Here is a 13,883-nt window from a genome sequence, read left to right as displayed (position 1 = left end):
CGACCTGGCATATAATGAATCACTTCTCGCACTAGTGCGTAAAAAAAAACACCATCTGTACTGAAAAAAATGTTTCTCTTTGTCTCGCCTTTCAGCACATTTCATAATAAGATAACTCGAGTGTTTTAGTGCCTAATAATGTACAGTTGTGTGCGAGAGCAGAATATTTTACTCTCTTTAACAAAGCAGCAGATTCTGCCGCAGCGCCGGCTGCCTGCACCGTCCGGCTTAGGTGTGAGGCGGCGAAAGTGCTGATGGATAAATTAAATTTTGTAAGGGGATGAAAATCCGTAGAGGGGTGGGGCGTGCGCGTAGTGAAAGGCGGCGTGTAGCAGACTTAGGCGTTTATTTCCAGTCGGCACTATGCTAAGTACAATAAACCAGGTATCAAAGGCCGTACAGCGTCCTTGAGGACAGCAGTCGAGCGCTAAGGGAGCGATGATAGATTTAGTCAAATGGTCCACCAAAGTCCCGATACGGTACATGAGGTGTGCACGAATTGACTCCTAAACTAATTCTCAAATAAAACATTGTTCAGTACATGAGGTCGTTATCCCAGGAAAAATCTTAATAGTGACAACTAACTTTGAAATGCGCCACAGCACAGCGACATCTATTGAGTTTTGTGTGTAACAGATAAGTTGATCTTAGTACTAACATTGTTGTTTGTTTTTTACATGTTTGACTACTTGTTTACAATCTTTACATTTACTAGTTACGTCAGTAAAATATACAAGTTACGGGAACGGTGTTCCATGTTTTAAATATTTAAACAACGAGGTTCAATATCACAATATTGATACCCGTGACGCCATCTGTTGACGGGCGGCCAAACTAACAATTTGACGAATTTTATCTTAGAGTTACGTATTGACTTAATTACTATAAAATTTTAGGCACCCGTTAACACATGTTGCACTAGGTTTTAGAATTTTAAGTCTACGGGAACACTTAAATATTTGCTAAGTTCACTCGGAAAACCAGTACCGGTGGCGCCATCTAGTAGTGGCCGGTTAAACTAAGCTTGTTTGCACTGAGTTTATACGTTTTGGTAAATGTTCGCGTTACAATTTTATATATTCAGAACCCATGCCGTCCCCTTGGCGGGAAAATGCCTCCCTCGAATTCCTTCACGTATTCTTTTATCCCTTAAAGTCTTCCATTAGTCACTGTCAAAGGCGTCAAGCTCGTGTCGCGATCTCTGATGGGGTACCTTTGTGCCTTACAATTTAAGTAAATGTGATCTATGGTCACCTTTAACCCCTAAAAAAGGCAAGTTTAAAAAATCGTGAGTTCACCACATCGCCATCCGTCCTAAAATTCCGTGCAAGAAAAAATACAAAAATATGTTTTTGAGACCAGTAAAGTGCAATGGGATAAGTGGTTAAGGGCCACTTGCACCATCCGCTTAACTCAAGGTTAGTGGGCTGTCAACTGTCAAATTCCATATAAAATGATGGGTCAACCTCGGGTTAACCCTCCATTTTCGGTGGTGTAAATCACCCTTAGTGTTTTGGAATGTTGTGCATTTCTTGCTTCTATGTAATTGTGTCGCTATCTGAGAAATCGAAATTTTTTGTAGTTTTGATTTAATGCCAGTATGACACTTCGACGCTTTTCTTCGAAGAACGAAGTGTACGGAACCCTAACGATGTGATAAAAAATGTTCTGCATTTTCTCTGAAGTTTTTTAGACCGAGTTTCACTTGGCAACCAGCTTTTTGAAGATGATTTATTTTGACAACTAATTTATAGCAAATTCTTATTTATGTCGCTTAACTTCAAACTCGGGTAAATCCATTCTGCTTTAAGGTTGATTATGTATAAAAATAATTATATATAATCTGAAAAATAATCAACTTTATAGAAGAATAGATTTACCTGAGCTTAAAGTTAAGCGACACTTTAAGGTCGATTTAGGCATAAAAAATATGGGATAAATATTATTTTTGTCAAATATTTCACTAGGCCAAAACATAGACAAAATATATTTTACTAGCTTTTGCCCGCGGCTTCGCTGGCGTTAGAAAGAGACAGAAAGTAGCCTATGTCACTCTCCATCACGTCAATTCGTCGCTCCGTTTTGCCGTGAAAGACGAACAAACAAACAGACACACACACTTTCCCATTTATAATATTAGTATGGAAATATGGATTTAAAACTCGTCTTTAAGTTAAAAAGTTAACTTTACGTTACTGGGTAAAAGTCGTCATTCGTTTGTCAGTGCTGTGGGTTATACGAGTGTTACTTGTTTTTTGTATTAGTGATTTTTTTTATTAAGATAATAATTTTAAATTATTTTAATGTTTAAATATCTGTGTATATATGTGTAATATGATTTTTTTAATCTGATATAAATTAATTTTATTGTGTACGTGTGTTATATAAATAATTTTATTGTTGGATAGGTATTTAAAAGACTTTCTAGGAAAATTATTTTGAACTATCAAACAGTTTTTGAAAAAAAAATACGTGAAACTATGGAACCCCACACTGAGCGTGGCCCGACACGCTCTTGGCCGGTTTTCTTTCTACTCTCCATATGCCCGAAAAAAATTACTTATGGAATTAGAAACAGGATTTGTCTTTCAGGAATATATAATATTGACGAATACCCTCAAAGTCACGCGGAATCAAACGAATATTTTATAACCCGGAAAAGAACATTGGATATCAACCCGAAACTCATTCTATCTATAGGGTACATCGCAGTGCCGGTTTCAGCACTACCAGCGCCCTGGGCGAGATTTTTACGGCGCCCCCTAACTGTAATTCAAACCTTTACGAAAAAAGGCGAAAAGGCGCCCCTTTATATCAGGCGCCTTGGGCGGTCGCCCTACCGCGCCCTACCCTAACGCCGCCACTGATACATCGTGTGCGTAGGGAGGAAGGAAAGCAGATTATCGACTTAACCTCTAACTTAATCAATATTGGTTGAGCCATGATTGATTAGGGATGATTTGACACCGCACGGTCGTTCGGTTTGCACGGAGGAAGTGTGAAAAATACTCTTGAAATAATTGCGTTCTTTTCTTATTAAATGTAGGTATTCTAAAATGTACGAAGTACGTACGAAGTGAACGATAACGAGTAAGTACACACGAAGTGAACGATTATTTATTGTAAAACTTCAAAAGTAGAGGCTCCGATTTGTTATATCATCAAATTTAATTTCAGTTTGATTAGCATCGCAATTACGGTAGGTAATTAAGTCCAAAGTGCCGCTGTATTGTGCTTAGTAGCCGGTCTAGCCGAAGAGACAATCGTTGATGTCACGTGGCGATCGAAACGCAGTCTGGCTCTGTCGCGACACTAGAAGAGCGAAAGGGAGAGATGGCTACGCTACGCTTATGAAGGGAATGCGACTGTGACGTGGCTAGGTATCCGTGTGCTTATCAATTTTGATAATGAGCAACATTCTCTTGGGGATTTCCGGATTCATTTCATAATAGCAAAGTGTTCTTGTGATTGCTTTATTCATTAATGTCGGTATTGCATAGGTAAGTGCGCGCCAGGGAAGATGCGAAGAGGATTGGCGCGGATTGTCACAAAAACACGTGTTTATTGAAATGTGAAGTATTGAAGTAGAAACAGCAGGATGACATGGCGCAGTTAAAAATAAAGACCGTGGTTGAGTACTCACCAAAAGGCCTTTAGATATACATAACAGGTAGGGCCTCTCTCTGGACGGTCACGACCTTGAGCCATGGGCCGCACACCACAGCAGTATGATCAAATGGCACAGAGAAAATGAGTAGGTACTCACCGAAACGTTCAAAAGGCCTTTAGATATAACAGGCACGGCCTCTCTCTGTACGGTTGCGACTTTGAGCAATGGAAAAAAGATGAGCATCGCCGCACACCACAGCAGTAACAGCAGTAGAACTGCTTGTCGTCGGCTTGGAGGTCGCAAGCGAGGTTCTGGTGAAATGGATAGCCATCGGTCGACGGACATCGCTGCGATTGTGAACACGCTCGCCGCCACTGCTACACCTGTTGAAAACGAATTCTGTAGTTAGCATAGATCTCGAACAATGCTTTCATATTTAAAGATTATTGAACTGAGCAAAAGTGATGTCTGGAAGGGACGATGAGACCTAATCAATATTGGTAACACTTTCTTTAAACAAAAACAACTTGCACAATTATATTCAGCTGGAAGGATGCGAGCGTATGATACTGTCAAATCTCGACTGGGGGGGCATTGTAACTGATCCATTTTTCCCATTATTATTACACTATGATGTTGAGTTCTACATGTATCCACCGAACACGCCTACCATAATATATATAACCGGTGGACACTCTATTTAATAATGCAAACATTGTAAAACATGGACGAAATGGATCAGTTACATTTGCCCCCCCCCCAGTCGGGATTTGCCTCGCTGTACCTTAATTAAGTTTTTATTCTGGTCGTGCATTAGCTTTTTTTTTTATTTTGACCTGTTTGTAAGGGCGATCTTAGACCAACGTATCTTTATGCGTATCTACGGTCGTTTCTGTGTTACGAGCGTATGTACACGCGCATTACATTTAATTTCCCTGCGTTTAGTTTTTATGACACTCGTAAGCGTAAGTTCGTATAAAATGCTAGTCTGAAACCGCACTCATGACGTGTAGGTACACACGTAGAGTATATTGAATAGTATGGTATACTTATAGAGTTATCAGTCAAGATTTTCGAATGCAGCGCCATCTATTATTAAGTTACGACAACTTTTCATGTGACTTTCCATGCTTAAAGGTTCCTTACAGCACATAAAATATTTGGACCCTTTAGACATGGAACGCCACATATTTATGGCGGGATTTTTAAACAGGTTTGATGTTTTCATTCTGAATCTGAGCAAAAATAACGAACTTATTTACTTGTAATATTAAAAAAACGATAATACAATTTACCATTTAATTACATATAATTAACCATAGAATGCTGTTCGCTAGTTTGCAGGTGGTACAGCGACATCTAGCGAAAACTTTGGACATCAAAAAATACTTATACATTTTACGACAACAAAAGTCATTAGCCAGTTTGCGGGGTAACAGTGACATCTAGCGAACAACTTGCACTACGGCATATAATTGTTTTTCACGCCCTCTATCGTTGAGTTTCCTAAACATATCCAAAATACATTGGATTTACTATTTCCTTTGACTGAAAACACCGTGGGTACATATCAGGCATAGTCAGTGGCTCGATGAGAACTTTAACGCATTGTCTAGATACGATCATCCTCCTATGCGTTATTCCGGCATTCGTCACGGCTCATGGGAGCCTGAGGTCTGCTTTGACAACTCAGCCCAAGTTTGGCGTAGGCACTAGTTTTACAAAAGCGACTGCCGTTTGATCTTCGAACCCGAGGGGTAACTAGGGCATATTGCGATTAGTTAGTCCGGTTTACTCACGATCACAAAAAGCGGCTAGCAAACATCAAATGAGATTTCGCACATAAGTTCCAAAAACTTACTTATTGGCAACCCGTGACTTCCGGATTGAAAGTAGCAAAGACATATATAACTCAGTAAAGACAGATAAAGTCTAAGAAAATAACATACCTCAGTTCCATACAGAAAAAGGTGCGGTGCCCCAGATGGCATTACACATTTGGGGTACGCTCCGCTAGATGGCGCTAATATTAATATTTGACATTTTAAAACATATCAAGCTAAGAATATGGGACTGAGGTTCAAAAGTTTTAATTGTCAAAAGTCTGCACTGTGATTATACATTTTCCCCTCACTCGCTCGGAAAAGTTTTAAGCCTGTGTGCAAAATTGATAGTTTTAGATGTTATCCAATAGCAATGGCAGATTTTTATAAGACTGGATGCACTGCACGTTTAGAAAAACGCACGATTATATCTTATTTTTTATTACCACTTTTGGACATTTTCTCATATTTTGTTAGACCAAGTAGAAAAAGTCCTATAATGTGATATATATTTATAAACTACTCGCAAAGCCCTTTAATTTGATACCACACACGGTATGATCGAGCGCTCGGTTGCGATTTCACTATTTTTAAAACGAAAGCCCTCTTAATACCAGCGGGTAAAAACGCATTTTATCCACTAGTGGGTAAAGTAATTTGTTCTTGAATAAAGTCAAATTAACTGCTTTAAAATTGATAAAAGTAGGTGAATCTAGTAATAAAGATGATTTACCACCTGTGGAACTACTGGACGTAGTGATAAACGCATTTTTTGCGTTGTAGTTTCCTCGCTATAGTGAGGGGAAAAGTTTTGTGTTACACTCGGGTGCAAATGTATTTTACTTCTCGTGTGTTAAAAAACTCGCAAGTTTCACTTGCTCGTTTTTCAATTCCACACTCGGCGTTAAAATACAACTTTGCCCCCTTGTATAACAAATAACTATTACTTCGACAGTAACTCTCTATAATACTCGATCCTCTTTGAAAGTAGCTATTGCTAGGCCACCAGCGCTTATTGTCTAGACACGATACAGGTGGGTTGGGATATTGTGTAAAAATGAAGTTTGTTCAAACAAAAACATCTTTGAAAAAATATGAAGGTCGAATAGAGCCACAAGGACACATCCCACAGTCTACACGTTCCAAGTAAAATGCAGCTGAGTAGGCGCCAAAGTGCATCCATACTTAATATTATAAATAGGAAAGTGTGTGTGTCTGTTTGTCCGCGTTTCATGGCAAAACGGGGCAACGAATTGACGTGATTTTTTAAGTGGAGATAGTTGAAGGGATGGAGAGTGACATAGGCTACTTTTTGTCTCTTTATAACACCCCACTTTCCTAAAATGGGGGATAGAACTTTGTATGGAGCATTCCGCAATTTTAGAATTTAACGCGAGCGAAGCCGTGGGAAAAAGCTAGTTTACTATACAATCGCAACACACGTTTTGTTACTTTTGCATAAGCGTATTTGCGGCGGTGAATACATTTACATTCACACTAAAAGATGGTGTGCACTGGTGCATTCGAGGTATGCTGTTTAGCTGCTAGGCTGTGCAATGAGCTGTGCCTCAAAGGTTCAGGATGCGTAGCCAAATGCACAAACGCTCACGAAACGCTCACGATAATATCTCTTTCGTAGCTGGGCCATTTTCTTCAAAGTTAATCCACCCCACTTTTTTGTAACATGGGTATTTTTTACGCGATTAATACTCAGAATCGCGAGGTCTTTCGATCCTCCATTCGAATTTTTTTCGAACCTTCCATTCCGTTACCGCCATACAAAAATGTATGAAAATATGGTAACGGAATGGGAAAAACCTTGAGACACTTTTTTTCTCCTATTAGAATTGAAAGAGCTCGCGATTCTGAGTGGAATCCACATAAAAATTTCCAAATCCAAAAATAAAAGTGGGGTGGAAAACTTTGAAAAAAAATGGCCCAGCTGTCTATCAAAGAAATCTAGGGTAAACTCGCCTCATTCGGTGACACGCCTGATTCGGTGAAAAAACCAAAAATCGTCTTTCGGAATAATGTTTCAAAGCTTGTATCACCGAATTAGGCGTGTCACCGAATGAGGCGAGTTTACCCTACCTTAACATTAGGTACTTTACTAGTAATCAATTTTAGGCAAGCCGTAGCCTGTGGGAATTGGCTAGTATGGACCAGCCCAGCCGCTGCTGCTATCTGTCTCTATCGCTCTTGCGTATTGGCGCGACAGAGCCAGACTACATTTCTCCGGTGTTTCGGTGGCGTTTCGCGTCGCAGAAATGCCATTCGGCTACGGGGCTAGGCAAACATACGACTGAACGAGTTTATTTATTCGAATGCGCCGACGGTAAAATAAACGTAAACATTTAAGGCTCTAAAGGCTTCGCCAAAGCTCACAAGCTTGTCACTTTATGAGGCAATTCCCTACATTCATAGCCGTGGAAAATGTGCAATTCCGACAGCGCTACGGTTTCTTTATGAAAATACCTATTCAGCTTGTTAGTATGACAATTTCAAAAAAGTATTAAAAAAAATAGTTTGCAATTGCATTAGGGTAATTTCGAAAGTCGTCTAATTTCGAAAGTTGCATAAAAATCACCATTATTTCCATCATATCAAGATTCCCCTTTCGAAATTACCTGATATTTCTGTGCTTCGAAATTACCCTAATGCACCCTATCTTTCACTTTACAGGTTGTATTTTGATAGTATGCGAGGGCAGCTAGCTACCAGATCTCGTGCTCCACGCGAAAATACCTTCCTTCGATGTAAAATGAATGAAGATTGGAAAAAATATACACAATTTGAGAAAAATTGATCCCATTCCTAAACAGGATCAAAAATTTACATGGAACCTGAAATAAATTCCGGTTAGAATAACCACAAATCGAGAAATACTTTCCCACATATTCATTCCATATCTTAATACCAAAGACATATGTAACTCCGTATAGACGTACAAAGTCTAAGAAAAAAGCGTACCTCAAAGCCCTAGAGAAAAAGGTAGGCTAGATGGCGTTAATATGGCGTATCTGACATTTTAACACATATCAAGCTAACAATATGAGCCAAATTGTCAAAACTGAGGTTCAAAAGTTTTATGCTTGAGTCGAGAGATGGCAGTCTATGCACTGTGATTACACATTTTACTTTGACAGTAACTCTCTATAATACTCGATCCTCTTTGCTTAGTACCCAATTAATATTCATGTTGATGGAAAACATTTTCACCATAATACTTATAGAAATATCCACGAATTTTTAAATAACTTTAAGTTACGAAAAAGTAATAATCCAAATACTTTCCAGTTCACAGGCCGCTTCCACTACCGGAATTCCAAGTAAATTTATATTTTGTTTTTACAAAGTTTGTTGATTTTACGGATTCTATTTCATTATTATTTTTATATGACAGGAATAAATTCTTCAAATTCTTGGGTGATTGAAATTTTACATTATTATTATTTTTTTTTTTACCATAGAGTTAGTCAGACCAAGCTGTTGGTAACGACTTTGGTAAGAATGAAATTCATATTAAAGCACAGTATTAAAGCTATAGCTAGCAAATCGTTCAAAAACTTCAAATTCATTTTGAACTACCCATTAATAATAAAAAAACCCATTTATAATAAAAAAAAAAAAAAAACTTCTTAAAAAGAAATTGATCGGTCTAGATGGACAATAGCCGGTAACTTTCCTATAGGTACTTAAAATAAAATATTTTATGCAGTCCTATAGGTACTTAAAATAAAATATTTCGTCATTACCAAACTAAAATGGAGTTGGGCGGGACATGTTGCTAGGCAGAGTGATGGCAGATGGACTAAAATGTTAACAGAATGGTGGCCGCTCACAGATGTAAGAAGCGCTTGGCATCCGTTGGCTCGTTGGGTGGACGACATCGGGAAAATTGCGGGTCACAACTGGATGAGACTAGCTCAGGACCCGGACAAGTGGCGTACTAGAAGAGAGGCCTATGCTCAGCAGTGGGCGATAAAGGGCTGATATGATGATGATGATGATGATTTTATGCAGTGCACAAAATGATGCACCAGATAATTAGAAGAGCCAGATAATTTAAATAGAAGGAAAGTAGCCTATTGTATGAAAAAGTGAACGTAAATGGTAGGCAGGAACGATTTAATACTGGACTGACAAAACCCATACAAAAAAGCGTACCCCTGAAATGTATGGGCCTTTTAGGTTTAAAACTAGATGGCGCTGTTCGCAGCCCGGCAGTGGCCAAAATCATATTTTCCCCAAATGTTTTTGCGTGTTTTTATTTTTTATAAGAACAAATGACATATTTCTTTATTTTAGTAATGATATCACGTCAATACACATTTGAAAAAAAAATTGTAGGCATCATCAATGTAGTTATGATAGTATTTTATAGGTGGCGCAAAAAAATCGAGGTACCATTCTTAGTATGAAGATTGAAAATCGTATATAAATAATCCTTGATGGTAAGTCCTCGTATGCGGCCTGTCCATTGATCATAGAAAAAGTGACCTTGTCATTTAAAATATTAGATTAAAATTCCGACGCACGGATCCGTGTCTAAGCACGATACTGAATTACGTATTCTATTACTTATGACAAGGATTATTTATATAGGATTTACATACTTCATACTTAGAATCGTACCTCGATTTTTAGCGCCACCTATTAAATACTATCATAACTACATTGATGATGCCTACAATTTTTTTTTCCAAATGTGTATTGACGTGATATCATGATTTTAAAATAAAGACTATGTCATTTGTTCTTATACAAATAAAAACACGCAAAAATATTTGGGGGAAATATGATTTTGGCCGCTTCCAGGCTGCGAACAGCGCCATCTAGTTTCAAGCCTAAAAGGCCCATACATTTCAGGGTTACGCTTTTTTGGATAGGCTTTGTCAGTCCAGTATTACTCGTAAATCGTTCTTGCTTATGGTAAAGGCTCAGTTTAATCTACTGTATTTGAGAAACAAACGGAGAAGTATTTTTTAAGGATCACTTTCTATAGTTTAATTAATCTACAAGTTTTTTTGTATTTGAGAAACTAAAAATATTTTATCCGCAACTGTAATCGATACCTTTGGGTTTAATTGTCGTAAAGGACATATAATGCAGGTTTTCAAGAGAAAGAAAAACCTACTTTTTTTTTGTTTTTGACCTATATCTGTGACATGTATAAGAAAAATATGCAGATTACGAGTATCTTTAACCTAGTGTAGCAACCGTAGTGATAAACTAAACGATTTAGAAGATAGATGGTTGTAAAGGACACGCCAAAATGCTATTAACGTCCTTTACACCCACGATTTGATAGGGTCGTAAATGACGGTCTTAGATGATTTTTATACAAAGTCGGGGCGTAATTGTAACCGAAATGGTACAAATGTTGTGCTAAGTTTACAATTAAAAACTGGAAAAATGTATCAAAACGTACTTACTTAATGTGGCATAGAATAGCTACATTAGTTTAATGCAGTGTATTATTTATCTAAGCTATCTTAGCAACAACAAAGAACAAGACTATTTTATACGACCGGTCTGGCGCAGTCGGTAGTGACCCTGCCTGCTAGCTAAGGTAAGGGCATTTATTTGTGTGATGAGCAGATATTTGTTCCTGAGTCATGGATATTTTCTATGTATATAAGTATGTATTTATCTATTTATGTATGTATATCGTCGCTTAGCACCCATAAATAGTACAAGCTTTGCTTAGTTTGGGGCTAAGTTGATCTGTGTAAGGTGTCCCCAAGATTTATTTATTTATATCCAGTTTTGTTATAAAGAAACAATATTTGCTTAAAAATTATCTAATATTTTGTCAACAAATTCAAAGTTATTATTTTAGTATTCGCCGCTGGCGCTGTCTCAATAGTCAATAGGTTACGCATTCAGCCTTTAATTCTAGCAGGGAAACGCTTTCGTAGTATTATTATACTGCGGCGAGATGTATAGGTAATCAAAAAAAACACTGTGGTAATCAGGGTACGTACCCAAATGCACAAACGCTCACGATAATATCTATTTCGTAGCTATATATCTTTATCGCTCTTGCGTATTGCAGCCAGATTGCATTTCTGTCGGCGTCTGGCGTCGACGATTACCATTCAGATACGCCGGCAGTAAACTTTAACAGTAGACTATACTAACATTTAGTGTGACAATGACAGGTGCGTTTCGCTAGCGAATGAGCGTTAGCGTCTGGTGACTTGGCTATTTACCCAGGTACTTAAAGCATTGACTATATTTCTAGGATTTAACTCATAATTAAGATTATTCTTATTTAACAGGTTTAAAGACTAAATAACAATCTTCTGTTTTAAAATTATCAAAAATATGAATCAACACAGTAGGTAGTCTTGACTACCGTTACTATTATTTATTAGTTGGTCACAGTTTGTATACGCATCCTAACTTGCGCTTATAAATAGCTACTCAACTCTCAGTTATTCTTAGAACTTCTTTCTACTTTAGACTTAAAATTACTGTCGTATTACTATTAGTCTACTGTTCACAGTTGCTGATTAAAGTTTACGTGGTTACCATTAGTGTTTTTATATTTACTTAAACTACGAAAGCGTTTCCCTGCTAGAATTAAATGCTGAATGCGTAACTTTTTGAGACAGCGGCGAGTACTAACATAATAACTTTCCAAAATATTAGATAGTTTTTAAGCAAATGTTGTTTCTTTATTGCAAAACTGGATATAAAATAGTCTTGTTCTTAGTCTTTGTTAAATATTTAGATAAATATACACTGTAACACTAATGTGGCTATTCTATGCCATATTAACTACGTTTTGATACATTTTTCAAGTTTCTTAATAGTAAACTAAGCTCAAAACAGTTGCCATTTGTACCATTCCGGTTACATTTACGCCCCGAATTTGTATAAAAATCATCTAAGATCGTCACTTACGACCCTATCAACTCGAATTGTTCAAAAAAATCGTGGGTGTAAAGGACGTTCATAGCATTTTGACGTGTCCTTTACAACCATCTAATTTCTAAACCGTTTAGTTTATCACTACGGTTGCTACACTAGGTTAAGGATACTAAAAATCTACATATTTTTGGGTCATTCTACGAGACAGCGATTTTTGTCTTATTCCTCTGTCCTTTTTTATTTTTGAAATTTGACCAATAAGGACATACTCTTGTGAAAATATATTTATTTTTAGACATAACTATGGTTTTGGCCCATATTTTTATGAACTCATTCATAAAATAAATTCATTTTAACTTTTTGGTCCAGAGGAATAAGAAATTTAGGCCCAGAGGAATAAGATAAGTCAGGATAGGTTAACAAAAATGTTAAAAAACCGTATATTTATAAATTATATATTATACTTTTGTTCACAAAACTATCAAAAAAGTATTCTAGAATATTTCTATATTTATTTTTATTAATAACATTCAGACTGTAAATGCACTAGGTGCTAAAAAAATCTATTTTTTTTTATTAATATTTTTAAAAAGATCTAAGTTTTTTTTATTAAGGTACTTTAAAACATAGGAAATCACTTGATAACTACTCTTCTTTTTGAAAGTCAGTTAAGAAAAACAAGAAAAATTTAGAAAATTTTTATTCCATTGTCAAAAATCCATAGGAATAAGGGACAGAGGAATAAGAAATTATCGAAAAAAAACCAATGATTCATAATGTGTATATACAACGCGGCTGTCGTTAATTATATGAATAGATAGCACGTAAAGCAATTAATTAATCAAAAAAGTACATTTTTAAAAGTTACACAAATCCCAAAAAATCGAACAGAGTAATAAGAATGATACCTGAACCACGGACAGAGGAATAAGATATTTACCTTCGTAATTCCGGAGCCACGTGCAACAGCCAACACTTCCACCTCGTACCACGTTCCGAGCGCGACTGATTATTCCCCGCGGGGGGAAGTTTGTCTACAATCTTCAATACGTTTACGATACAGGCGAATAAAACCCGCACCAGAGAAATAAGAATTTTGTCGCGGACATCTCTTATTTCCTAAATTTTAAATACAAAATTATAGATAAAAAAATACTTGTTAAATTTTAGTAATGTAGTAACTAATAATGTATCCATGTACTCAATCAAAATATTCGTTAAGTTGACTGAATTGAAGTTATCATCACATGTTTAGAGAAAAATGGAGAACGGACACGACAGAGTAGTAAGAATAACGGATATATTTTTTTAATATAAAAAATTACAATGACCTTATACTAAAGCTAATCGATGTCCCAGTCGACTAGAGATATAAAGTATCTCTGAAAAAAAAAAAACAGGATTTTAAACTAAAGTTCTCAGTGAAAATAAGCCTCCGGACATTGAAAATTAGGGTCTCGGAGAATCACCCTTTTCTATAAACGTCACAAATATAGGTCAAAAAACAAAAAAGATATTAACATTTTTCTAAAAAAAAAGTTGTTTTTTGCTTCTCCTGAAAACCTGCATTT

At 36.7% G+C, this 13,883-nt stretch overlaps 1 protein-coding gene across 1 annotated transcript in view; it reads right to left on the bottom strand.

Annotated features, from left to right (window-relative positions):
* LOC125226550 (neuropeptide FF receptor 1-like) overlaps positions 1–13,883 on the bottom strand; it is a 133,253-nt gene that overhangs the window by 41,317 nt on the left and 78,053 nt on the right. Inside the window, 1 exon segment of the mRNA XM_048130543.1 lies at positions 3,767–3,993. Within this exon segment, the coding sequence (XP_047986500.1) occupies positions 3,767–3,993 (227 nt within the window).

Source organism: Leguminivora glycinivorella, chromosome 5 (assembly GCF_023078275.1).
Source record: "Leguminivora glycinivorella isolate SPB_JAAS2020 chromosome 5, LegGlyc_1.1, whole genome shotgun sequence".
Lineage (NCBI taxonomy): Eukaryota > Metazoa > Arthropoda > Insecta > Lepidoptera > Tortricidae > Leguminivora > Leguminivora glycinivorella.
The sequence above is the reverse complement of the archived record's forward strand: the minus strand, read 5'-3'. Positions and strand labels throughout refer to the sequence as shown.